At 40.5% G+C, this 25,804-nt stretch overlaps 1 protein-coding gene and 1 non-coding gene across 2 annotated transcripts in view; one reads left to right on the top strand and one right to left on the bottom strand.

Annotated features, from left to right (window-relative positions):
- The first annotated feature begins 5,736 nt into the window (after window positions 1-5,736).
- SLC35D1 (solute carrier family 35 member D1) overlaps window positions 5,737-25,804 on the top strand; it is a 46,641-nt gene continuing 26,573 nt past the window's right edge. The window contains exons 1-8 of the mRNA XM_081490762.1: window positions 5,737-6,110; window positions 6,910-6,943; window positions 7,040-7,126; window positions 7,827-7,894; window positions 9,418-9,489; window positions 10,037-10,105; window positions 12,470-12,572; window positions 16,237-16,329. Coding sequence (XP_081346888.1) covers window positions 5,908-6,110; window positions 6,910-6,943; window positions 7,040-7,126; window positions 7,827-7,894; window positions 9,418-9,489; window positions 10,037-10,105; window positions 12,470-12,572; window positions 16,237-16,329 — 729 coding nt within the window. The 5' untranslated portion in view covers window positions 5,737-5,907. The remainder of the gene's footprint in view (window positions 6,111-6,909; window positions 6,944-7,039; window positions 7,127-7,826; window positions 7,895-9,417; window positions 9,490-10,036; window positions 10,106-12,469; window positions 12,573-16,236; window positions 16,330-25,804) is intronic.
- TRNAG-UCC (transfer RNA glycine (anticodon UCC)) lies at window positions 20,376-20,448 on the bottom strand. The gene has a single exon. It is a non-coding gene; the product is annotated as a tRNA-Gly (tRNA).

Raw genomic sequence — 25,804 nt, forward strand, 5'->3', positions numbered from 1 at the left:
CACTCAACGGACATGAGTTTGGGTAGACTCCATGAGTTGGTGATGGACAGGGAGGCCTGGCATGCTGCGGTTCATGGGGTCGCAAAGAGTTGGACACAACTGAGCAACTGAACTGAACTGAACTGAGACTTGGTTGCTGGTTTGTACGGAGGTCTGAAGGATTTCAGAGGAGGGGCAAAGGTGATCACTGGCAGTAGGTCAAGTCACAGAGGATATGAGGAAGTTACTGTTTATCAGCATTTATAGACATAGTCCTATGTTCTAACTGAAGAGTGGCAATACTGCTGTGTTGCTACTGAATATCAACTGGAAGTAGGAACAAGAGGCAGCATGAACACACAGCTATGTTATTTCCCTGCCCTTTCCAGGGTCATCAGAAGAAGCCTGCAATACTCCAACCTTTCTTAGAAATGCCTGCTTGCATGTACAAATATATGTAAACCTTCCATCTTCACTTTAGTTTCTCCTTTTGACTTTACCCAAGTTTCCATCCACGACCTTCCTCTCCTGGACCATCTCATAGTTCTTCCTACTTCTGAGCCCAAACAGGCCCATCACCCTCTTGTCAGATTTTAAAAATTTGTTAATTCTGATACATTAAATGGAGACCCATTTTGATACCTTACTTTACATTCTTATCTTTGCATTTTTTTTCTTAAGGAGGACTACAAAAGCTTCAGGTTTCATAAAACTTGCATCCACTCCTGCTCTTGGAGCTGATATTTTATTGGGAGGAGACAGACAATAAACTAGTACAACATGATCAAGAAGTTCAGTTCAGTCGCTCAGTCGTGTCCGACTCCTTGCAACCCCATGAATAGCAGCACACCAGGCCTCCCTGTCCATCACCAACTCACGGAGTCCACCCAAACCCATGTCCATTGAGTGGGTGATGTCATCCAACCATCTCATCCTCTGTCGTCCCCTTCTCCTCCTGCCCTCAATCTTTCCCAGCATTAGGGTCTTTTCCAATGAGTCAGCTCTTTGCATCAGGTGGCCAAAGTATTGGAGTTTCAGCTTCAACATCAGTCCTTCCAATGAACACCCAGGATTGATTTCCTCTAGGATGGACTGGTTGGATCTCCTTTCAGTCCAAGGGACTCTCAAGAGTCTTCTCCAACACCACAGTTCAAAAGCATCAATTCTTTGGCACTCAGCTTTCTTTATAGTCCAACTCTCACATCCAACTCACACAGTCCAACTCATACACGACTACTGGAAAAACCATAGCTTTGACTAGATGAGGCCCTGCAGAGAAGCTGCATGCTTCTTCCATGCACTGTGGTTCTCTGAACTTTAAAAGCATTGTTCAACTAGGAAACACCTAAGACCTTTGTTCCCTGGCTATAGTGTAATCAGTAATGCAACATAGTGGTTATTGGGTGTGATCTAGGCTGGCAGTGAAACAAGAAATTGGTGAACAAAGGTGAACACCAAAAAAGGCTAAATAAATTTCAGTATAAGAAGAGCAAGTAAGCTAGAGAAAGGGAAGTGTAGGGAAAAGAAACACAGAAATATGAATCATGTTAACAAATAGTATACAGATCAATTTCCCTCATGGAGAAATGTAATGGCTAAAGCAAAAGACATGATTTAAATAGAAAGAAGGTTTTTCTGCTAGTAATTATACCTAGAAAGATATAAAATATATCAACCTACAGTGTTGATATTTCTAAATAGAGTAAGCATGTATATCAATGAGAACATTTAAATCTAGTTTTTCCAATCTTGTACAGTTTATTTAGATATGTTTCAAACTTCATCAAATTTTATCAGATAATGCATAAATTTCCCATATATAATTCTATGATTAATATTACTAAGGTTAGGAAACAGATTTGAGTGCCTAAAATGCCTACAAGTCTAAATACCTATAATAAAAATCCTGCTAGAATACTGGAACCTGATCTTATCTTTATGGGCACGTACTGAGAATGTGACTCTATTAGATTTAATGGCATTTTACTGAGTGTCCACAAATCATTACTGGAGTTAAGAAAATCCAACACAGTTCTTGGCTTATGGTAGGTCTTAGTAAATACTTGTTAATAAAGTATGTAAACATGCTGAGAAAAACAACAGTAATTGATCAGATCGGTACGTTTTAAGCAATTTATTTTTATTTCATTTTGTGTTACTGCAGAAATTTGTACCTGGCATTTCATCTTCCACAGAGTAGCACTTGAAGTATTATCTGGCCTTTTTCAGTAGTTTTCATTATCCCCATCTGATTTTAGAAAAGATTTCCTTTTCATACAGTGTTAGTGTTAATATGAAGTTGGTACAACCTCTTTGGGGATGGGAGGAGGCAATGGCAACCGACTCCAGTACTCTTGCCTGGAAATCCCATGGACAGAGGAGCCTGGTAGGCTGCAGTCCATGGGGTCGCTAATTGTCGGACACGACCGAGAGACTTCACTTTCACTTTTCACTTTCATGCATTGGAGAAGGAAATGGCAACCCACTCCAGTGTTCTTGCCTGGAGAATCACAGGGACGGGGAAGCCTGTTGGGCTGCCATCTATGGGGTCGCACAGAGTCGGACACGACTGAAGCAACTTAGCAGCAGCAGCTTTGGGGATCAATTTGTTCATTTCATTAATTTTTTTAAAAAGTAGTCTTTAAGCAATTCCACTTCTAGAAACTGATACCTGCAAAAGTGGAATGGACAAGGATAATCAAAGACACATTGTTTATAAACTGAAAAAATGGCAATAATTTAAATGTCCATGGGATGGACCACGTGAATTATGATGCATCCAGCTGACAGAATTCTTGGCAGCCATTAAAAATGAATGAGGTAGAGTCTCTTTACTGCCACAGAAAGGCCTTCAGGGAATACTAAGTGAAAAGAGAAAGGTTGCATAATGGTATTAATAGTAATTATTATTATCGTTGCTCAGTCGCTAAGTTGTGTCTGACTCTTTGTGACCCCATGGACTTCAGCATGCCAGGCTTCCCTGTCCTTCACCATCTCCCTGAGTTTGCTCACACTCATGTCCATTGAGTTGGTGATGCCATCCAACCATCTCATCCTCTGTCACCCACTTCTCCTCCTACCCTCAATCTTTCCCAGCATCAGGGGCTTTTCCAATGAGTTGGCTCTTTGCATCAGATAGTCAAAATATTGGAGCTTCAGCATCAATCCTTCCACTGAATATTCAGGGTTGACTTCCTTTAGGATTGCCTGGTTTGATCTCCCTGATTATTATTATTATTAGGAACACTTGTAAAGTGTGTACTATATTCTAAACATTTAACTTAACTCATTTAATTCTCATCACCACCTTAAGAGGTGGGTGCTATTGTTATCCCCATTTTACAGACAAAGGGACTGAAGCACCATATTGTCAAGTAACTTCCCCAAGGTCACAAAACCAGCATCAGAGACAGTGTCTGGCTTGAGCATCAGTGTTTCTCACGTGATTCTCTCCATTTATGTTAAAAAAATGTATAACAATACACGTATGTAAATATATGTGTATACATGTAAATGTATGTGTATGTGTGTATGTAGGCACAGAGAGTGGCTCTAAGTACGGCCTTTGAACAGTTAGCAGTCACTTTCTCTGAAAAGTGGGTTGGGGTGAGAGAGGAAGAGAGCATGTGATACAAGTCTCTTTTGCTTGTTTGCTTTTGTTATGAGGGACATTATTATTTTCAAAATAATTTTTTCACAAGGGATATTTCTCAAAATATAACTCCCCAAATATTTTCCTTCTACTGCCAGCAGTGAAGGAAGAAATTTGACCATTTTTTTTCTAATCATTGAAGTTATATCATTGATTCATTTAGCAAAAACATCCGAACAGTGCTAGGTGTCCCTGCCTCACCCAGCCCCCAGGAGCTCACTGTGAAGTGGAACAGACTGTCAGGCAAACACCTAATTCCAGAGCCCCTATAAAAGGGGATGAACAAAGTTGGGGTTGGGGTGGGAGAAGCACAAGAGATGACATTTCTGTGGAGGGCAAGGAGAGGCAGTGTGAAAGAAGGTACCCAGAGAGGAGATAATATTTTGCATAAATATTGAAGGAATAGTAAGAGTTCTTCAGGAGGCAGGGGAGGGGAGGGAGAGAAAAAAGCATTCCAGATGGAGGGAATATGGGAGTAAGGACAGAAAAATAGGAAACAGGGACCTATGTTATTCTTCAGGGAACTGGGTGTAGTTAGCCAAAACCTAGGGAGGAACAGGTAGGGAGGGCAGGAGCCACGTCACTTAAGCCCTTGTGGACCAAGTTAAAAATTTCATCCTTGTGCTAGTTTTTACTAAGGAACATTCCAAGAACACAGGTGTTCTCAGGATAATTTAAAACATACAGGTCAAAAGATGTATATACAATGAATATTATCTAGCTTCAAACAGGAAGGTAATTCTGACACATGCTACACGTGGATGAACCTTGAAAATACTGTGCTAAATGAAATGAAGATACAAAAGGAAAAATGCTGTATGATTACACTGATATGAGGTACCTAGAATCATCAAATTTATAGAGACAGAGTAGAATAGTGGTTACTAGAGGATGGAGGGAGGGAGCAATGGGGAGATATTGTTTAGAAGTTTCATAACCTGTTTGAGATGATGTGAAAGTTCTAGAGAAGGGTAGCAGTTAAGAGTTGTGCAACCACTGAATTATGTACTCAAAAAAATTTAAACTGAATTGTGTACTCAAAAAAAGTTAAAATACTACATTTTATATTATGCATATTTCACTATATAAAAACCAAGTAAAGATGGTAAGTTTTGTGTTATGTAAATTTTACTATAATTTTTAAATGTGGAAAAAATTGAAAAGTTATAGACAAAATTTTGGGGTAAATAGTTCAGTTACTTTTCTTTCTTGACATTAAAATTAGGTATGTCATTTCTTTGCTTAAGCTGGTAATAATGATTTGTTTCTCTTATATATAATGTCTACCATTTACTGAAAACTAGCTTTATATCCAGAGATGAGGCGATGCAGGCTCAGGGACGTCAACTCACTGACCCAAGAGCACACAGCTAGTGAGGGGGCATTTCTAGGAATCCTAGAATAGGAACTCAGCTCTTAACACCCTGCTCTTTCACCAATCCGCAAGCCAGTTGATTATCTTTCTACTTTTTGGATACCGCAATACTTTTCTTTAAACAATCTCCCTTGATCTGCAAATAAGATTGTATTGTATGGTGTTTTCTGGGTTCAGAAACCGTAAGAAATCCGAGGCAACGCAGATGCCTCAAATAGCTGTTGAATGTTTACACTTGGTCCATATCTGATACTTTTTAAGGGCTTGGATCTTCTGCAAGAGAGACCAAAAGATCATTCAAGTGAGTCTAGACACACGCACGTTGTTAACTACTGAGCCGACCACCTGTTACCTATTGGAGGCGGGTCTTTATTTATTTATTTTTCACTCTTGCAGGACTTATCTAGAAAATACGGCTTTCAGCCCTTCAGCCTCCAGCCTCCGCATCCCAGGTACGCGGCCGCGGAGAGACCCGGAGCAGGCTCGCGCGCAGGCGCTATGCGGCGGCTTCTTTCCGCGACTGTGCTGTGCTGCCGGGAGCCCCGGTGTCCCCGAGTGGTTCCCCTAAGCTTCCTCTCCCTCTCCGTCCGGGACTCAGGGTCGTCAGTGCCCCTTCCCAGAGCCCTCTCCAGCCCTTGCCCAGGCCGAGCCGGGCGCAGCCCCTACCCTCTGACCCCGCGTTGCACAATGCCCGACCAAAGTCCCCGGGCGTGTGAACCCCAGCGTCCCTGCCCCTGGGCGGAGACAGGCGGCGGCCGCGCGGGGAGCCGAGCCGGCGAGCGCAGCCGGTTCAGAGCACCGGCCCCGGCCCCGCGAGCTCCCCGCGAGCTGCGGTCGCAGACCCCCGCGCCGCTCGGGCCCGCTGCCCGCCGCTTCCCTCGCAGGCCCCGCCGCCGCAGCCATGGCGGAAGTTCATAGACGTCAGCATGCCCGGGTTAAAGGAGAAGCCCCCGCGAAATCCTCCACACACAGACATGAGGAGGAGCTGGGGATGGCGTCGGCCGAAACGCTGACCGTATTCCTGAAGCTGCTGGCCGCCGGCTTTTACGGCGTGAGCTCCTTTCTGATCGTGGTGGTCAACAAGAGCGTGCTTACCAACTACAGGTAGGGCCGAGGCGGCGGCGGCCCAGGCCGCGGAGAGGAGAGGAGAGGAGCGGGCGGCGGCAGCGGCTGGGCGCCGGCTCCCTGGACTTTGGCTGCAAAGTTGGAGCTGAACAAAGTTGGGCGGGAGCCGGGGAGGGCGGGCAGGCGGCTGACACGCGGCCCGGGCGGCGGAGCCGGCTTGCACGGCGGCCCGGAGTGGGGGTCCCGCTCCGAGCGCGGAGCTCGGGACCGCCGGGCTTGCGTTTGGAAAGCTCCTGCCCTGCCCGCAGTGCAGCGCCCTGGAAACCCCGCTCTTCCTAGCGACGGAGCGAAGTTGCTTCGTGACTCTTCGACTCTTGTGCATGCCTGACTGGGAGCCGGAGAGGGATGCCCGCCCTTCTCCACAGCCTGGGCCAGGGTCTGGGGCTTCAAGGTTCCCCGAATTCGCCGACTGCCTCTGGGGACTTACGCATCCTCAAGCCCATTTAAAATTGTGATGCTGCCACCGGGACCCCTAGGCAGAAGCACCTTTTTAGAAAGGTGCGAAACCATTTAAAAGAAATATGTCTTAACTTCCAAGAAAAATCCGTTGCAGAAAACGGACTGAAATTTGTAGAAACCGACAAGAGGAGACAAGTGGCAGCCCGAAGCTACAAAATCTGCGGTGTTGCCTGACAACCATCAGTGATTTTCCTCACTCCTGTCATTTGGATAAGGGGTGGACTTGGGTGTGCTTTCAAAATGCGTTGTAAGGTTGCATTTGTAAGGTTGAGTTCGGGTTTTTCTGACACTGGTTTTTTTCTCTCTACCATTTTTGTAGATTTCCCTCTTCACTATGTGTTGGACTTGGCCAGGTTAGTTGGAATCTTCAGCATTACGTGGTTTGTGTCGTTGGAACTTCTGAGTGTGTCTTTATGTGTGGAACAGTGAATCTGTGTTCTCTGTTACAGATGGTGGCCACAGTGGCAGTACTCTGGGTGGGAAAGGCACTCAGAGTAGTCAAGTTTCCTGACTTCGACAGAAATGTACCTCGAAAGGTAAAAAAAAAAAAAAAAAAGTAATACTTTATTTTCGAAATGAAGTTACTATGTATATTTTCCATCGGTGCCTTACGTATTTAAAAATTGCAGCCTTGAAATCGCCCAGTCCAAAGTGGGTATAAGGAAGGTAAAGAATGAATGTAGTAATAAGTGTTTTTAAAAAGTCCCACAGTCTCTTTAAAGTTAAGGAAAAAAAAGAAGCCCCTAGGTCTTGTATTCTGTTTTAATTAATAAATACTTGTTGGGATTACAACCATTTTGCATTTTCTGCATTTGTCTAATCCAGCTGGTGCATCCTGCAGTCATTATTCTTTGGGTTTATTTTCTTATTCTTTGGTCTGTCTTTCCTTGACTCCACCTGAAGATGAAATACCTTTCCTTTTTCTGCTAACATTAGACCCATTGGCTCTACATTATCATTCTTTAAAGCAAAGATGTTGTCCCGTATGATTTGATCATATTCATATTTCTGTTTCTTGTTTTCCCTGCATTCTTCCCTCTCTCTTTCTGCACAGAGCTCTTTATCCAGGAATAATGTTTAGGTGCTTCATAGGAGCCAAAATTGTGTGTGAGAACTAATCTTATGTTTTATGTGGAAAGAATTTGATCATGTAAGCAAAACTGTTTCTGTTTGAAAAGGACCTTGTTTTAGCTGTCTTTATTATTGAGTTTTGTTATCCCTTTTTAAATTTTCTAGACGTTTCCACTACCTCTACTATATTTTGGGAACCAAATCACGGGACTGTTCAGCACAAAGAAACTGAAGTATGGATAACTTTATTTTACTAGTGAGGTTAATATAATGTATTCTTAAAATTGTACTTGAATGTCAAATGTTTATCACATTGTTACTGATTCTAGAAAAACAAAGGACCAGAAAGCTTCTGTTACTAAATAAAGATTACACCAAAGGTTTTAGTTAAATCTCTTTAACTTTGAAGAGGAAGAGGAGTTTTTTGTTTGTTCTGGGTTTTTTCCCTTTCACTTTGATGATAGAAGCTTTAAAATGTTATAAAATACTGTGATGGGAGATTTTCATTATTTTTCCAGACATATAATGGTGAAGAATATATGTTAGGCTTCTGAGATTTCAATTCTTTAGTACAATTTTTAAATATTATATTTTAGGCAAATTTCACAAGTAAGATTAGACGTAGTTTTTCATTAACATGAGGTAGTTAAAATAACATCTGATAGAACCCTGATAAAAATATCATTAACATTTTTCCCGTGGTCATATGACTGTAGAGGCAGCGTTTTCACTTTTAGAAAGAAGCGATAGCTGTCTACTCCATGACAATACTCTCTCATTACCCTGTAACTTCCCAATTCTTGTCTTCTCCACTTAAGGAGTATATGTATCAGGAACATGTGATATTAAAAATATACACATAGGGAAACCATTGAACAGAAACCCAGGGCTTCACCACTGCCACGTGAGTTAAACCTCTGGTGTAATGGGTGATTGTAAAACAGAACAGAGAGATCTCTGAGGGTCAGATACCAAGGTTTTTTCATTTCCTCAGACCCAAAAAGCTTGACAGAATGACCACGATGATATTTCTGGGGAGGGTTCCATGGAAGCCATGTTTATCATGAGTGGGGCACCCTTTTATCCATACATCTCATTACCCGTTTGGAAAGAAACACAGAGCTGCTGCAGCGTGCGACTTGTGTATGGAGTTTGCTCTTTTTCCTCCATTGTCATTCATCCATCCATCTATTCACGCCCCATCTTTGATTGCCAGCCAAGTATAAGGCACTTTGGAGTGAGATGATAGAGTCAGAAACAATTATATTGCAAGAGGCTGTATGTTCGATTAGTGCAAGCAAAATACTCTGGGAATTTAGAGGAAGAAAGGATTACTGCCACAAAAGGACAATCAAGGAATGTTTTATAGGGTAAAATGATCACCAGTGTTGTTTGAAGGTTAGGGCTTGGAAGGGAGATCAGTCTAGAAAAGAAAGATCTTTTAAAGACCGACATGAGTATGTCTAACATAATAAACAGGGTAAAATTAAAAAGTGGCTGTTACTAGTCTTTGATAATAGATGCAGATTTTCTACCATTTTATAATTAGTTTAGTGTTTTTCGCTTCTAGTAGTTTTATGAAAGCAACTCTTTCAGACTTTTAAATACTTTCTATAGAGAAGTAAGGATTTAATTTAGTGACAGATTAATCAACATGGAATTTTTATAATGGAAAAGGTTAGCATTATTTTAAAATACTAATTTTGGAGAATCAAATTTTACTCTACCTAAGTATTTTTTTTTTGTTTTTTTTCAGCTTGCCAATGTTTACAGTTCTGAGAAGGTTCTCCATCCTGTTTACAATGTTTGCTGAAGGAGTTTTACTCAAGTAAGCTAAATTTCTAATATATTTAGTCTTTAACAAGTTTTTAGCTCCCTGAAAAGGTGTCCAGCATATGTAAGATATTCCAATTGTTTGTGTTGTTTTACTTTATCTTTTGAGAAGTTTAAGCAGCTTTCTTCCGTTGCCATAGGAGTTGATAGTTTATCACTTCCTTATGGAAGCCTGTCTGAACATGAGATATGCTTTCAAGAATTCCTATACCTACTGAAGCCACTGGGTGAAGCTGAATCAGAAGATCAGTATGGGTTTTAAATCATGTTCATGACTACGCTACTTTACTACAAATGTGTATGACTATTTTCTGCTTAAATCTGATTTGCAAAAATGTAAACTCAATAATAATAACATAAGAAATAAGCATACTTATTTATACAAGAAAATAAGTTTTGCTTCATTAGAAGAGTTCTTTTAAATATACAGTTCCTTGGAATCATTTGTTTATAGTTCTTTTTGGAAGAAAACATATTTTTGTTGTAAAATGAGTCTTTGTAAATAACTAAAGCTGCATATATATTTTTAAATTATTTTATAGGAAGACTTTTTCTTGGGGTATTAAGATGACTGTATTTGCAATGATTATTGGAGCCTTTGTAGCTGCAAGGTAAGATGTGGGCCCATATAAAAGCTATGAGAGTGCATTGAAATTTGTCAGTAATTACTGATAATAAATGATTAATTACCAATGAAGAGAATTTTTTATAGACTAAATAAGAACCATGTCTTTGAAAAGTATTCAGAGACTTCAAAAAGTTAAATCTTTTTGGTTGTATGAAGATTAAGGCTAGCAAAATCAGGTTCTTGGGAGTCTTAAAAGTTAAATTCATGTAATTTAGAGTTTATTATGCTGTCTTCTATTGAGCGCATACCATATGCCATTCAGTATGTTGGTATTTTACACATACTATTTATGTGTTTTTCACAACTACACTGAACGGTATGGATATTATTTTCCTATTTATGTTAAGAAATGAAAATCTAAGCTCCATAACTTGCTCGAGGTTACATAGCTATTAAATGGCAGACCTGAAATTTGAGTCTATGCCTGACTGCAAAGCCTGTGTGCTTTTATAAACCGTGTAGCATTCTTTTCCTTTGCATGCTGCTAAAGAAAATGGTGTCGCAGAGAAGGCAAATGATCATGAATTATTTGCCTTATGGGATAATAAATAATAAAATTGCTTTATTTGGCTTCACCTAAGGTGTGACAAATGCCAAAACTTGGATATTCTATTAAATTATTAAAGCTTTTTTCCATTGTTCTTAAGTTTTAATTTTAAAACGAAGAAAATGTATATCCAGAGACTCAGAAAATTAGTGCTCGCTTTGGCAGCACATGTACAAAGACTCAGAAAATGGAAATGATGAGTGGGAGTCTTCTACAACATTTTACTCAGCCCAGAACATGCATGTATGGGTTTGCTAATGCTGTAGATTCTATCTGACATATATTTTCCATCCTGGAGTTCCAGTGTGCTTCTTGAATTGGCTCATTGACCTTTATCATATCCCTGTAATACAGGTACGTGTGTGGGGGAATATAAGTCAATTCTATTCCACCCTAACTCTCCAAGTAAAATTTCATTCTAAAAAAAAAAAGAGAGTAATTAGTTACTAGAATTTTGTTATATAGCTGACTGCTTTTCCCTCTAGGTAATCTTGCCTTCTTGGAGAAAAATTCTATGTGAATTACCTACCATTCTTTTTAAAAGTGAAGTCACTCAGTCGTGTACGACTCTTTGCAACCCATGGACTGTAGTCTACCAGGCTCCGCCTTCCATGGGATTTTCCAGGCAAGAATACTGGAGTGGGTCGCCATTTCCTTCTCCAGGAGATCTTCCTGACCCAGGGATTGAACCCAGTTCTCCCGAACTGTAGGCAGATGCTTTACCATCTGAGCCACCAGGGAAGTCTGTTCTTTTTAAAGGTGCCCTGCTAATCTTGGATCCCACTGAAGCTGGTGAGATCCAGAATTGAACCAAACACAGGAGTTTCTCTGAGCTAACTCTAGCCTGCAAAAAGTTTCTGAAGGCAGATTGCTATCTGGTCCAACCTTATCTAATTAGAACCTTTTACTTGGGAAAGAAATTTGGAGGAAGAGTTAGAGGGTTGTCAGGCTGCTTGGAAGAGGGAGGGGTCATTAGGTAGTTCTGCCCAACATTGCAGTGGCATAGAGCTTCTCAGAAGTCTGTCCCAAGGAGTAGTTGAACTCCAAAGAGATAGCCCCTTTGCAGAATCACAGAATGTGGGGCTCCTGTTTTAGCTAGGGTGCTAAAGTATGCTGATGGCATATTCTTCTTAGATTTTCATTTATTCTCTGCAGTTTACTAAGTTCTTCTGCCTGGTGCTCTACAAAATACTAAGAAACTTCAGTTTCCCTAGTCTCACTAGTTATATGTAGTAGGCTCACTGGGCAATTATTTTAAGTATTTGAGTCTACACTGTGTGCTAAAACACTAGTGTAACGTGATCTCAGAACTAACCACAATCCGCACTTCAGAAATTCCACCCAGTGGCCCAGCCATCTATGTAAGATAACCCTGTCTTTTATGTGAACCTTTGAAAAATGACATGTTAACAACTTCATTCTCCTTTTTGTTTCCTTATCTGTGAAATTGAGCTCTGATGCCTTCTGCTTGCTTCAGATGTACTATAATGGTGAATTTGGTTGGTTCTGTCTTGCCTGACTTTGAATTCAGAATAGTGTGCTATTAACTGACAAGGTTGACTATTGCTAATGACTGTGTTTAAGCATTAGTGCTTCTCATTTCTGCTGACTCCCTTACTGATTATGAAATTGCAAACTGTAACCTGGAACCAGGAAATACTAGTAGCTGATAAAATGTGAAATATTCACTTACGTAGATAAGCATATGTTCTTGGAAATATTGTAGTTCAGACCTATTTAAAATTTAATGCATGTTCTTTAAATGTTAGTTGTTATTAAAGTGTTGTTTATGTTTTGCAGCTCTGACTTGGCATTTGATCTGGAAGGATATGTTTTTATTCTGATAAATGATGTCCTGACAGCAGCAAATGGTGCCTACGTAAAACAAAAATTAGATTCAAAAGTAGGTAGCAATCTAACTCGTCTTTAAGAGATGTTTACTGATACTGGGAATGGTCATGTCACTCCTTCAGGGAAAAAGTGGAGAATAAAGGAAGATACTTAGGAAAGATGAGAAAGACTAGGGAATCTCTGAGGGTAAAATGCCTGGACCTTGGTGCTCATGTAAGAAACTTTATTTTCTAATTAGCAATTAGATTTTACTGTTGGCTTTTCTGGAAGGGACTGGGTGAATGTTGATATTGAGTGGGATAGTGATATAAGAAGTGTTCATTAGAGAAAAGTGTCATGAATGTTCATGGCTATGTCCTGGAGGACTTGATGAGGGACCTGGACAAGAAAGAAGTATCTGGAGGCCCTTGAGCAGATTTCAGAAGTGATTTAGAAGGAGCTGCAGAACAAAAATGGACTTTGCATATTTGTCCTACAGACAGTTGTCCCTCAGTATCTTTGGGGGACTGGTTCCAGGAACACCTGAGATTACAAAAATCTTTGGATGCTCAAGTACCTTATATAAAATGGAATAGTATTTATGTGTAACCTATGCACATCCTCCCATATACTTTAAATCATTTCTAAATTAACCTAGAAGATCTAGGGACAGTACAGATCTATTTCCAACAACTTTTCTTTGAATATACCTTTTATGTCTTTTTCTCCATTTATTTGCCTTGATGACTATGTGATGATTGCATTTTAATGGAAGCTACTATTAAAAATTTTTATCTTTGTACTATAGCTAGAGAAAAGGGAGCAGTTTGAGATTTAGTTTTGCTCTGTGTGTTTGCTGCTTTGGAAGTAGGTAGGAATAATAACATTTTATTAGTCCACCAGCCTTAGCTGTGTAAAACAGTACTGTCCAGTACAATTCTGTAATGATGGAAATCTGTTTTTTCTTCCTGTCCGTTAATGGTAGCACCTAGCCACACATAGCTGTTGAGCACTTGATAGGTGATGGCCTAATTGAGGAACTGCAGTAGTAGTTTAATGTAATTATAATTAAATTGAAATCACTGCATTTGGCCAGTGACTACTGTGTTAGATAGCACAATCTAGAGTACATCCTCAGTTCAGTTCAGTCGCTCAGTTGTGTCCTGACTCTTTGCGACCCCATGGACTGCAGCATGCCAGGCCTCCCTGTCCATCACCAGCTCCCCGAGTTTACTCAAACTCATGTCCATTGAGTCGGTGATGCCATCCAACCATCTCATCCTGTGTCGTCCCCTTCTCCTCCCACTTTCAATCTTTACCAGCATCAGGGTCTTTGCAAATGAGACAGTTCTTTGTATGCAGTGGTCAAAGTATTGGAGTTTCAGCTTCAGCATCAGTCCTTCCAATGAATATTCAGGACTGATTTCCTTTAGGGTGGACTGGTTAGATCTCCTTGCAGTCCAAGGGACTCTCAAGAGTCTTCGCCAACACCACAGTTCAAAAGCATCAATCCTTCAGCGCTTCAATCCTTCAGGCCAACTCTCACATCCATACATGACTACTGGACTACATCCTAGAATGTAGGAAGAAGCAAAGATGGTTTCTGTATTTTATTTTATCCCCAGCAGTGTCCTTTAGTTCCTCATTCAGAAATGACTTATGACTTACTTGTAGAACTTCTTGTTGAACTTGTAGAACTTCTTGTATACTTAGAACTTCTAAGCGTATTGATCTGCTTTTCGTAGTTTATGGATTAGGAGCAACAATCCTATCTAGAAGAAGAGGCTTACCAGCAGTATAAAAGATTAGCTGATAACAGGAGAAATAGGAAAACTGTGACAGTCAAGTGGACTACTCAAACATGGCAACATCGTGTAAAAACACAGTATAATCATGTTTATGATAGTGCCCTAAATTAAATTTTAGTTGATGTCCCCTGTTTAAGAGGACAGAAGAAAGTGTATTCAAAACAGCAAGTAAAATGAAAAAACAACAGTTTGGCCTTTGTCAGTTTTTTGGATGGGGTATGTGTGTAGGCATCCTCTACTTCCTGGATAACACATCTCTTGCTGAGGGGGCACCTGATGTTACAGGTTGCTTTGTCCTACTATGGCTTTTTTCTTGCTGTCCTGATGTCTGAGATGCTTTTAATAAATCTGGAGTTTTATTACCTATAATTTCAGAACTACTTGTAATCATGGTCCTTTGAGCATGAATCCCATAGCGTAATGACTTAGTGCTGTATTTCAGACCTGAATGCAGCTACTGAATTTAAAACATTTTTAACTTTAAAGAGTTCATACAAATAACATGCGTTTATAATAGAAGTGGTAGAAAACATAGATAAGCAAGAGGAAGAAAAGATAAATCTCTCTTAATTCCACCATTGAGTGAGAAGCACTGTTTCGGTAGATACCCTTTTGTAGGAATGTGTTTGGGTTTATATATGCATGTACACACTTAGCTATGAGAAAAACTTAAAAGAGTGATGATACATAATGTTTTCTAATTTGTATTTTTCATTTAGTACTGTTTCATGAGCACCTTCCTCACCAGTCAGGGTTACTAAACATTTTTAGTGGCTGCATAATATTTCATTGTATGGGTGTATCATAGTTTAATCAACTAGTTTTCTATTGTTGTATCTTTGTCTCCAGTTTTTCAAAGCTGCTTTTGATAAAGCACAGGGAACTCTGCTCAATATTCTGTAATAACCTAAGTGGGAAAAGAATTTGAAAAAGAATAGATATAACGTGTATATGTGTAACTGAATGACTTTGCTGTACACCTGAAACTAACACAACATCGTTAATCAACTATATGCCAATATAAAATAAAATTTTTTTTAAATCACTGAAGGAAAAAAATCTGCTTTTGAGAAGGCATTTTGACGTTTCATATCAGTTGGTGATCTTTCAATTACAGAAGTTAGGCAGATATTATGGCCCTATCCTCACTACTCCTTTATCCCCTAAACTCTAGGACTGCTTTTTCAGGTGATGGCTTCCTGCTGAATGTCCCAGAACTGTGTGAATCACAGGTAGACCCAGAGTTCTTATAGGTTCCCTGTGTTTGAAGATGTGTGCAGTCCTTTTTTGCTCCCAAGTAGCCAAGGGCACAACTAGTCATACCATGTTTTGGGAATTGTAGGGTAATGGTAATCTTTTTCTTTTCCTCTCCTTTTTTTTTGTGTGTGTGTAATCTTAATCTTCATTGTACTTCCCATGTACATTTTCAGAAATAACTTCAGAAATACTGGGAAGTAAGTCTGTCTGTGTTGTTCTAGGTGTGAGTCTGTGTGTGTGGACCTGGCCTTCCTTCTCTCTTAAATTGTGCTGTTATGTTTCTGGAACGGCCCAGGACTAACTTGGGGACTTTTGATTCAGTTCTGGATAGGGAAGGGCTCCAAAGACATGACTGTATAGAGATGTATGTTTTTTGTTCAAAATAACCTCTTTTCTCCTTGCTGTTTTGAGACAGCCACTTGGTATCATTTTTATTTCTCTGATTTTAAGTACTCAAGGAACTTATGTCAAATAAACTAAAAATCTTGTAAGTTTGCTTTTTTTTTTGAAAGCTTAGGTTATTTCTTAATGTTTGCAAAACTTCTCACTTAATGTGCTGTGTATATTGTGGCAGGAGTGGTGTGTGTGTATAATGGGGGTGGTGCTCTGTTCAGGGTTGTCTCTATCTGTCTGCTGGAACCAAATGAACCACCTAATTTTTTACTCTCCTAGGAGCTGGGAAAATATGGTCTGCTCTATTACAATGCACTGTTCATGATTCTGCCCACCCTGGCCATTGCATATTTTACGGGAGATGCCCAAAAGGTAAGACTTTCTAATTATGGCTTCAGTCATGCCTTATGTTTTGGAATTTTATTTTTATTTGTATGACCAAAAGATAGACAGTTGGGTTGTTAAAAAGTAATGTTCATATTAAGTGACCAAAAACCAAGAATTTACTTTTTAGCTTGCTAATGTCATGCTAACCTTTTTGGATAGTACTAAAATCGCTTAAAATAGCTTTGGCTGTCTACATAAAAATAGTGCATGCCCTCTATCGTCCTTCTCTTACGTGCCAGAAGATTAGAGGAAGGGAACTTTTACATTTCTGCTGAACTACAGAGTAGGGATAGTAGCAGACTATCCTTGAAAAACAAAAAATCCTGAAGTAGTAGAATTCATCAAACCTAAGCAAAACGCTTGGCATCTCTAGAAGCTCCCAGTTTTAGTGACAGTTGTTATGCTGGCTTAAATCCCAGACTGTTTTTTCCCCTCAGGAGATATTTAGCCGAGTGGTGACTTAACCACATAAATAGCAACTAATATAGTAGTTAACTCATTTTCTGCAAATGTCTAGCTAAATCCAGAATAACATAACAAACTAAATCCAGACAAGAATTTTTCTCTGAAACAAATGCATATTCATAGGATAAAAATTGGTAACATTTTGTTAGAAGTCACAAGATTTTGAGAACTTAATGGAAATCTAGAATTCTGCCAAGGATTTCTGTACCAAAATTCCTTCTAAATGATTCCCCTGGCTAGTAGTTTCTTCAGAATAAATGTGTTGATTATTTATTCTAATGACAGTGACAAATTCCATGAATCAGTCAGAACCAAAGTAAAGCAAAGGTTTTTGGAAATAGTTAGGCTGTTAAAAAAAATCAGCGGTAGGAGAAGAGTGACTGCTTATAAAGCTATTTTTTTTTTTAATCAAGAGCTCTTTCTTGTAAAACTGGCATAGAACATATGTAAATGTTTTAATGAATAGAGTGTTGAATAAGTTTTTGTGGCTGTGAAAAAAGTGGGAAGAGAAACTAACATTTATTGAGTTCCTGTTATGTGCTACTCACTTTATGTATATATAATGTAATATGGTCCCCAAGGATTCCCTGATCGCTCAGCTGGTGAAGAATCCACCTGCAATGCAGTAGACCCCGGTTCGATTCCTGGGTCGGGAAGATCCACTGGAGAAGGGATAGGCTACCCACTCCAGTATTCTTGGGTTTCCCTTGTGGCTCAGCTGTTAAAGAATCCACCTGCAATGCGGGAGACCTGGATTTGATCCTTGGTTTGAGAAGATCACCTGGAGAAGGGAAGGGTTAACCTACTCCAGTATTCTGGCCTGGAGAATTCCAGGCACTGTTTGGTCCATGGGGTTGCAAAGAGTTGGACACGACTGAGTGACTTTCACTTTATGGACCGTGTAACAGCTATAGGAAGTTTGAATTAACCCTATTTTTTTTTTAATTAAAATTTATTTTTATTTTATTTACTTGGCTGCAGTGGGTCTTAGTTGCGGCATGTGGGATATTCAGTGTTAGTTATGGCATGCAGGATCTTTAGTTGCTGCATGTGGGATCTAGTTCCGTGACCAGAGATTGAGCCCAGGTTCCTTGCATTGGGAGCTCAGAGTCTTAGCCACTGGACCACCAGGGAAGTCCTTGAATTAACCCTATTTTATCAGTGTGCTAATAGAAGTTCAGAGAGACTGAATAACTTGCCCAGCATCATACTGTCAGCGGGGTAATAGAGTCAGGACTTAAACCCAAGCCTGACTGCAGGGACCATGGTCTCTTCAGTGCTCTGCCTACCTCTAGCTAACCCGAGCAGAAGCACCCTCCACCCTTTAGCTTTGGGGCAAGAATGTAACGTACAATAACTCGATACCTCATGGCAGCACAGATGTTCCAAATCTTCAGGCCAATTTGTACATGAGAAAGTTGGAAGAATTATTGTGGTTAGGTATTCTACAGACTTGGCAAAAAATGTAATTTTCATTAATTTGAAACTTGGCTAGTAGCTTGTAGCTACTTGAAAAAATTGACTGAAGGAGGTATTTCTTCATTCCAGAGTGATGATCATTTAACTAGAAGTTACCTGCAGGTTGTAGCAAAATTTGTGCATGTTTTGAAGTTCACTAACACACTTTCAATTTTAAATGCTTCAATATAAGTGTTTACTTATAGTGGAGAAAATGATTTTGCCACCCTATATTGGGACGAGAGAAGGAAATGGCAACCCACTCCAGTACTCTTGCCTGGAAAATCCCATGGACGGAGGAGCCTGTTGGGCTACAGTCCATGGGGTCACAAAAAGTTGGACGCGACTAAGCGACTTCACTTCACTTCACTTCTCTTTTAAGACAGAGGAGTGGAATTTGAGTAATCTTTTTGTTTTTCTCAATAAAGATGCCAAGCAAAGGTCACGAAAGGTTTTTTTTGAAAGAATAATGTTTTTAAAGAATGGCAGATTTTATCTAAATGCTTTTAAGTTGGGATGATAAACTAATTAGGGAGACTGAACTCAATTGCTGTGTGATCAACCCCATCAGTGTTTTTGGGTTTCACGTAAGTGTTTGTTCATCCTCATTCTCATTATCAATTAATATGATCCGTATAAAATATTTATTGGAGTATGGATGGACCTACTGGCTGGCAGGCTTAAAATCTCATGCTCTTTTTCTTAACATTCTTTCCCTCTAACATTCTCGGGTAGTTATTAAGTGCTGTTATGTGTCTCTGGGCTAGGTGATATGAAAGAAAGATGAATTAGGTGGTATTCTTACCTCTGAGGATCATTTAGTTGTCTTGGGGAGCAGACCTGTCAGCATCAGAGTCATTAGTGTTATAGGTTCTGTGGGAGAACTGTTGGGGGCATTGTGGGTTGGAAAATGTAAGTGGATCAATTCCACCTCCTTGTTGGAGAGGGAATGCCTGTCTTATGGAACTTTGCCTACAAACAGAATGAAAATACAAATGATATGAATAATCAGTACTGACTGGTAGGTTTTTAATTAAATTCGGCACTTAGGAACTCCAAGAATTCTGAGTTTGATTCTGTTTCTAAATTCCTTTGTTTCTGATTTTTTTTATGCTTATTACTAAAATTTCAAATTCAGTTCGGATTCAGTCAGTTCAGTATTTCTGAGCATATTCCTTGTGCTGAGAAAGCCATGTGCTAAGTTCTGTTGGGAATATGTGAGAACTACAACACAGTTTTTACCACTCAAGGAAGGCATTTGACATGCTACAGAGGTGGTGTAAGATCCAGCACCAAAGTGCATGCCAGTCAGTCGGTACTATGAGTATTGTAGGAAGAAGCAGGTGTGGGTGAAATATCAAGCTTGGCTTGTTCAAGAAGATAGGGCTTGGTTTTCTGATCCACCAACTGCAACAAGTAACACTAACCTGTTCTGTGAGTGTCATTGTTAGAGGTACAACTTACAGAAGTGGTTGAATGGTTTGCTTTTATTGACCAGCACAGAAGCACTGGGGGGAAGCCATAGATGTGCTAACACGTCCTAGAGGCTCATGCAACACTACCAGAGGTTGCAGTTGATTCCTTCCACTGAAAGGTTCAGTTTCATAGTCAGTGGACTGCTTGTCTGAAGTTCTGGTAAAAGGGTTCACATTACAGAGGAGAATATGTGGCAGGATTTCAAGTAAGTGTTTTCTCTTAAGTCCAGTTCATGTTCAGTGTGTGTCTTTTAGGTTGGGTTTCCCCTTCAAAATATGTGTATGTGTAAGTGAGCAAACATTCATGAATGTGCATGTATTTTTTAAAAAAGAGTGGACGCTTTTTGGCGTGACAGTTTAGCTTTAAGTAGAACTGTTCCATATTAACAATTTCAGTCTACTTCTGGTGTTCAAGTAATACTTCACCTATAGGATATGGTGCTTTGTACCTGATAAGATGCTTCCATGTTAATCATTTTCCCCTAATCTTCATTGTGTACCTGTGTGGTAGGTTGTTAATCTGGTTTATAGAGTTTAAAGACATGCTTGAGGTTACCTGATGACAGAATTTAGTACTAGAATCACTCTGCCTTTTTTTTGTTTGATCATACCATGCAACTTGAAGGATTTTAGTTTCCTGACCAGGAATCAAACCTGGGCCCCCTGAAGTGGAAGCGCAGAGTCCTAACCACTGGACCACCAGGGAATTGCCTAAAACCAGTCTTTCTGACTCCAGGGAGATCTCTTGCTGTTTGCCTGACCACATCTGTCTCCCAAAGCCGTTTGCTGACTCCCTGACTTACTTTTTCCCCTGTTCAGGACTATGCATACAGAACAAGCTATTGAATGGAAGAAATATCTCAGATTAATATTAGAAGTGGAGTCTCTGCAGCTTGGCTTTGTTGTTAATTGTTGACAAATAATTATTTCATTCAGCAAATATTTATTGAGTGCTTCTTATATGTCAGGTGCTGTTCTAAGTTAAAAACACATGCCTTTGCTTCAAAGGAGCTTACATTCCAATGGTGTAAGATAGACTAAACATAGATTATATAGTAAGAGCTATAAAGAGAGATAAAATAAGGAAGAGAGTGATTAGGGAAGTACTATTTTGGATAAGATGATTAGGGAAAGCATCTTTATAAGCTTCGTTTGAACAGACACTGAATGTATGGACTTAGAGGCCAGTTGGTGTGGCTCTTTAGAAGGGGTAGTCTAGGCCAAGTGTTCTAAGGGCTGAGGTAGGAGCTTGTTCACAGGGGACGTTTTCTGAAGAGGAAAATAGCGGGAAAAGTCAGAGTGGGCATTGAAAGATGTAAAGGCAGAGAAACAAAAGGTACATTCCAGGTGGAATTGACAACCTGAGCACAGGCACAGCCCCAAGGACCAGAATCTTCAGTGTGGTTAGAAAGTGTAAGTCAGGGACTTTGGAGCCTTTAGCAGAGAGCCTTTAGAGAACACGTGGTTCCAGCCTCTTATCTCACAGATGAGGGAACTGGGGCCCAAAGAGGGCTCTGGACTAGACCCCAGATTTCCTGACTCTACAACTAGTGTCTCCCTCTTCCTGCCACACCACACCCCACTTCCTTCTAAGTCGGAACCAGTGCTAGGCACAGGAATTTGAAATTTACTCTGTTGATAACGACACATCCCTAAAAGTTTGTGACATAAGTGGTACAGCCAAGAGAACTTGGTCCAGAATGCAAAAGACCAGCAACCTCCAGGTCTGTTTATGAGCACTATCTGGCTCTGGGCAAGTCCTGTCTGTTCTCTAGGCCTGCTCTGTCATGTAGTAACTGAGTAGGTTGGATCTGCTAAGTTGATGGGTTCTGTAGGTAGGGCCTTTTCGGGGCTGAGACAGTGTGTCTGAGGTGTAGAAGGCACACCAGTGTGGAGACTGAGCTGCTGTTCCTGACAGCTGGCACGAGCCCAGTTGCTCCCTGACTCCTAATAAGCTATGCTGATAAACTGCTCTCATCTATTGGACTTGTGGCTTCCCTGACCTAGAGCTATTTTGTTTGGAAGCTCTCTATTGAATGAAAAGATTGCCAAGATAAATTATTAAATGAAGAAGTGCAGTGTAAAACAGTGCATCTGGTATACTAGCTTTAGAATAAAATACAAAGGAAAAAATAAAAATATATGTACACATTCATTTAATTTACTTATTATTTAACTAAAGAAACTATGGAAGAATATACATGAAACTAATAAAGTAATCAGTTTGCTTGTGAGAGAGAGAACAGGAAAGTGTAGAACAGAAATGCGAGGAAGACTTCATTACTTATTTTTTTTTCTGATTGTAGAACTGTATGAATTTATTTAAATTGCATTTTATAAAAGGAACATAAAAAAAGATAAAGTTTTTTCTGTAAGTAATGGCTATCCAGTGATGAATTCTAAACTTTAAAATCACTGGGAGAAGTGGGGCAAATTAACTTGTTTCCACTGTTTCAGAGTTTCAGACTCTTGACTCAGGATTCAAAATGAAGCAAAATCAGATCCAAATTATTTTTCTGAAAATCCCGCTGTTAACTCTAATAGGGAGAGAAGGGAAGACTTCCCTTTGTTGGAGCAAGAATCCAATAAGAGGGCTCTGAAAAGTCAGCACCCCAGGGAGGCAGGAGTTACACAGAGCAGTTGATGGGGCTGACACAGCTTTTAAGGAAAAATTGAAAGCCAGTGAAGAAAATAACTAAATTTCCATAAAAGTGAAAGGCAAGATCCAGTTGTACAACTCATCCCAGTGAGCACGTAATACTAGTCCTTGGCAAAGTATTCTGAGAAACCATGTGTGTGTGTGTGTGTGTGTGTGTGTGTGTGGTGTAATTTTAAAAAGGTTTAAGTTCTTGAAGTCCTGGGCTTACTAGAAACCAAGGAACCAATATATTCAGCATTTAGTTTTTCTAAACACATATCTTCTAACTTTAAAACATACTCCTTAGAAAAAAACAAAAACAAAAACTGTGGTAAAGCCAGCTTACTATTAACAGAAGATATCTAGTTAACATTGATAAAGATGGAGCAAGCACCAGTTAACTAATGACTTTCTAAAGTGTCAGATAGAAAAGACTGTGTTTAAACTTGTTAGTCGCCACCTCCAAAAGGGAATGTGTGCAGCACAAAGCCAGTGATTCAGAGTGTCGGGAACTGGAGCCTGGCTTTCTGACAGCACACCCTGTTAGGTGTTCTCACGTAGGGATGGGAGAACAGACCCTTTGCTGTAGCTCTCACAAGGCCAGCACTGTAGGCACTGGTACACTGTATAATGTCTTCATTCTATCACTGGTTAAATTACATGGCTCAGATGAGTTTTACAGGAAAAGTTCTTGCACAGATTATCTACCGGGAGGTATCTCTTACTAAGCATTGCTTCTAAATAATGAAGAATTATTAGGCTGTTGCTTTAGCCTGTCCAGGGTTATTAATCTTTTCTAGGTTACTTTGTTGGAGAAGGCAATGGCACCCCACTCCAGTACTCTTGCCTGGAAAATCCCATGGACGGAGGAGCCTGGTAGGCTGCAGTCCATGGGGTCGCTAGGAGTCGGACACGACTGAGTGACTTCACTTTCACTTTTCACTTTCATGCATTGGAGAAGGAAATGGCAACCCACTCCAGTGTTCTTGCCTGGAGAATCCCAGGGACGGGAGAGCCTGGTGGGCTGCCGTCTATGGGGTTGCACAGAATCGGACACAACTGAAGCGACTTAGCAGCAGCAGCAGCAGGTCACTTTGTGAACCATTATAGACTGATTCTCAAACCCTGAAGTGTTCTCTCCCACATAGAGATAGGGCCCTTCTGCTTTTCTGGGCCTTGGTATTCTCAAACATAATATGAGTGGATTGGATCAGTTATTCGTTATTTTCAAGTGACTAGATCTTTCTCTGTGATGGAGTTAATAGCGACCTCCTCCAAGAGGGCATATGCCATACCCAGGTGTACTGCACCCAGAGCCCCTGCCACTGTATCCGTCCACTGCTGACCCATACCTCCCAGGGGACACGCAAACAGAGTTCTGGCTCAGTCTCTGTGGGGTCTCTGGGTCCTGGTGTGTACAAGGTTTGTTTGAGTCCTCTGAGCGTCTCTGGCAGGTATAGCGTTTGATTCTAAAGACAATTTCGCCCCTCCTACCGTCTTGATGGGGCTTCTCCATTGCCCTTGGATGTGGGGTATCTCCTCAAAGTCGCTCCAGCACTATGCAGCCACTGCTCCAGCACCACAAGACTGGGGAAACAGACTCTTGGAGGGCACAAAAAAAACCATGTGCACACCAGGACCCAGGAGAAAGGATCAGTGACCCCACAAGAGACTGACCCAGACTTGCCTGTGAGTGATCAGGAATCCCTGGTGGAGGCGTGGGTTGGCAATGGCCTGCTGCAGGGTTGGGGGCACTGAGTGCATCAGTGCATGCTTGGGACCTTTTGAAGGATGTAGCCATTATCTTCATTCAGTTCAGTTCAGTCGCTCAGTCATGTCCGACTCTCTGTGACCCCATGGACTGCAGCATGCCAGGCTTACCTGTCCAACACAAACTCCCAGAGCTTACTCAAACTCATGTCCATTGAGTTGGTGATGCCATCCAACCATCTCATCCTCTGTCATCTGCTTATACTCCGGCCTTCAGTCTTTCCCAGCATCAGGGTCTTTTCAAATGAATCAGTTCTTCCCGTCAGGTGGCCAAAGTATTAGAGTTTCAGCTTCAGCATCAGTCCTTCCAATGAATATTCAGGACTGATTTCCTTTCGGATGTACTGGTTGCATCTCCTTGCTGTCCAAGGGACTCTCAAGAGTCTTCTCCAATACCACCATTCAGATGTTTTGGCTGGACAGACCTTTGTTGGCAAAGTAATGTCTCTTTTTTTAATATGCTGTCTAGATTGGTCATAACTTTTCTTCCAAGGAGCAAGCGTCTTTTAATTTCATGGCTGCAGTCACCATATGCAGTGATTTTGGAGCCCCCAGAAATAAAATTTGGCATTGTTGCCATTGTTTCCCATCTATTTGCCATGAACTGATGGGACCAGAAGCCATGATCTTAGTTTTCTGAATGTTGAGCTTTAAGCCAACTTTTTCACTCTCCTCTTTCACTTTCATCAAGAGGCTCTTTAGTTCTTTGTTTTCTGCCATAAGTGTGGTATCATCTGCATAGCTGAGATTACTGATATTTCTCTCAGCAGTCTTGATTCTAGCTTGTGCTTCATCCAGTCCAACATTTCTCATGATGTACTCTGCATATAAGTTACATAAGCAGGGTGACAGTATATAGCCTTGACATACTCCTTTCCTGATTTGGAACCAGTCTGTTGTTCCATGTCCAATTCTAACTGTTGCTTCTTGACCTGCATATAGATTTCTCAGGAGGCAGGTCCGGTGGTCTGGTATTCCCATCACTTTAAGAATTTTCCACAGTTTGTTGTGGTCTGCACAGTCAAAGGCTTTGGCATAGTCAATAAAGCAGAAGTAGATGTTTTTCTGGAACTCTGTCGCTTTTTTGATGATCCAACGGATGTTGGCAATTTGATCTCTGGTTCCTCTGCCTTTTCTAAAACCAGCTTGAACATCTGGAAGTTCACGGTTCACGTACTTCTGAAGCTTGGCTTGGAGAATTTTGAGCATTACTTTGCTAGCGTGTGAGATGAGTGCAATTGTGCAGTAGTTTGAGCAATCTTTGGCATTGCCATTCTTTGGGATTGGAATGGAAACCGACCTTTTCCAGCCTGTGGCCATTGCTATGTTTTCCAAATTTGCTGGCATATGGAGTGCAGCACTTTCACAGCATCATCTTTTAGGATATGAAATAGCTCAGATGGAATTCCATCACCTCCACTAGCTTTGTGGTGATGCTTCCTAAGGTCCACTTGACTTCGCATACCAGGATGTCTGGTTCTAGGTGAGTGATCACACTGTCATGGTTATCTGGGTTGTGAAGATCTTTTTTGTATAGTTCTTCTGTGTATTCTTACCACTTCTTCTTAATATATTCTGCTTCTGTTAGGTCCATACCATTTCTGTCCTTTATTATGGCCATCTTTGCATGAAATGTTCCCTAGGTTTCTCTAAT

This window comes from Giraffa tippelskirchi, chromosome 5 (genome assembly GCF_054371585.1).
Source record: "Giraffa tippelskirchi isolate mGirTip1 chromosome 5, T2T-mGirTip1v1.2.pri, whole genome shotgun sequence".
Taxonomy (NCBI): domain Eukaryota; kingdom Metazoa; phylum Chordata; class Mammalia; order Artiodactyla; family Giraffidae; genus Giraffa; species Giraffa tippelskirchi.